The following is a 2,500-nucleotide window of genomic DNA, read 5'->3' on the forward strand; positions in this document are numbered from 1 at the left end:
AATACGTATTTGTTTTGTTACACTAAACAATTAACACAACATGCATGTTTTCATAATACTATTAGCACAATATGTATATAATTTATTCCACTAAATAATTAAGATTCCATGCACTTAAACAACTATCAGAAATTGCATGTTTTCATGAGTGCATTTGTATATTGTGTGTTTGTTTATTACAATAACTAATTAACACAATATGCAAGTTTATGGCATAATGTATTTGTTTTGTTGCACTAAATAATGAACATAACACATATGTTTTATTCCACTATAGTATTAACATAACATGCATGTTTTCATAATACTATTAGCATAACATGTATTTGTTTTGTTGCACTAAATAACAAACATAACACATATGTTTTATTCCACTAAAGTATTAACATAACATGCATGTTTTCATAATACTATTAGCATAAGGTGTATTTATTTTATTCCACTAAATTAATATCATAACATGCATGTTTTCATAATACTATTAGCATAGCATGTATTTGTTTTGTTGCACTAAATAATTAACATAACACATATGTTTTATTCCACTAAAGTATTAACATAACATGCATGTTTTCATAATACTATTAGCATAAGGTGTATTTATTTTATTCCACTAAATTAATATCATAACATGCATGTTTTCATAATACTATTAGCATAGCATGTATTTGTTTTGTTGCACTAAATAATTAACATAACACATATGTTTTATTCCACTATATTATTAACATAACATGCATGTTTTCATAATACTATTAGCATAAGGTGTATTTATTTTATTCCACTAAATTATTATCATAACATGCATGTTTTCATAATACTATTAGCATAACATGTATTTGTTTTGTTGCACTAAATAATTAACATAACACATATGTTTTATTCCACTATAGTATTAACATAACATGCATGTTTTCATAATACTATTAGCATAACATGTATTTGTTTTGTTGCACTAAATAATTAACATAACACATATGTTTTATTCCACTATATTATTAACATAACATGCATGTTTTCATAATACTATTAGCATAAGGTGTATTTATTTTATTCCACTAAATTATTATCATAACATGCATGTTTTCATAATACTATTAGCATAGCATGTATTTGTTTTGTTGCACTAAATAATCAACATAACACATATGTTTTATTCTACTATAGTATTAACATAACATGCATGTTTTCATAATACTATTAACATAAGGTGTATTTATTTTATTCCACTAAATTATTATCATAACATGCATGTTTTCATAATACTATTAGCATAACATGTATTTGTTTTGTTGCACTAAATAATCAACATAACACATATGTTTTATTCCACTATAGTATTAACATAACATGCAAGTTTTCATAATACTATTAACATAAGGTGTATTTATTTTATTCCACTAAATTATTATCATAACATGCATGTTTTCATAATACTATTAGCATAACATGTATTTGTTTTGTTGCACTAAATAATGAACATAACACATATGTTTTATTCCACTATAGTATTAACATAACATGCAAGTTTTCATAATACTATTAGCATAAGGTGTATTTATTTTATTCCACTAAATTATTATCATAACATGCATGTTTTCATAATACTATTAGCATAACATGTATTTGTTTTGTTGCACTAAATAATTAACATAACACATATGTTTTATTCTACTAAAGTATTAACATAACATGCATGTTTTCATAATACTATTAGCATAAGGTGTATTTATCGTAATATATATAGTATTGTAATTATAATGTACAACATTTGCCTTCTAGGGTACTGTATCTCCGTCAAACACACCATCAGCAGCATTTCCATGGATATATATCTCCCGTTTATACATTATTTTTACATTCTCGGCTGTTGTTATTGCTTCAGTATGGCGCTTCCAGCAGTGCTACGTTCCAAATGCTACCCAAAGTCAACGCATAACAATCCCTAAAAAAAAATCATAAACTGGGGAACTCGTATCCCAAGGTATGACTTTTAATGTTAATTGTGAAAATGCTGATTAATGAGGTACATCTCACACACGGTGTTTTGTAGCCGACACTTTGTTTTATATCACAAACGTGGGGCGCTTTCTGCTCCGCCGCTCCCAGTCTGTGGAACGCTCTCCCTGACCCCCTGAGGGCACCACAGACTGTGGATGCCTTTTAAAAAGGCTTAAAAACCCTTCTTTTTTTTAAAAAAAAGCCTTGTTTTAGATATATGTGTGCTAGTTCTAGTTTTTATTTTTATTTATTTGTATTATCTTTTTATTTTATTTTAATAACACTGTAGCACTTTGAGGTGCTTTTTACAAATAAAATACATTATATTATTATTATCATTATTTATCGACAAATATTTTCGAATGCAAAGGCTCAGAAAAACGTAGCACTAAATATTCTATCGCACCTCATGACTTTATTCTGTGAGAAAATACATTCCTGAAGACGAGTCGTGGTACGCGCTGTCGCTGGTGAGGTCCGAGACATGTCTGAGAAGTTG

The 2,500-nt window shown here is 27.5% G+C and overlaps 1 protein-coding gene across 1 annotated transcript in view; it reads left to right on the top strand.

Annotated features, from left to right (window-relative positions):
• LOC133636393 (thrombospondin type-1 domain-containing protein 7A-like) overlaps positions 1 to 2,500 on the top strand; it is a 162,426-nt gene that overhangs the window by 1,449 nt on the left and 158,477 nt on the right. The window contains 1 exon segment of the mRNA XM_062030385.1: positions 2,446 to 2,500. This exon segment is cut by the window's right edge and continues 96 nt beyond it. Coding sequence (XP_061886369.1) covers positions 2,446 to 2,500 — 55 coding nt within the window.

This window comes from Entelurus aequoreus, linkage group LG20 (genome assembly GCF_033978785.1).
Source record: "Entelurus aequoreus isolate RoL-2023_Sb linkage group LG20, RoL_Eaeq_v1.1, whole genome shotgun sequence".
NCBI classification, from domain to species: Eukaryota; Metazoa; Chordata; class Actinopteri; order Syngnathiformes; family Syngnathidae; genus Entelurus; species Entelurus aequoreus.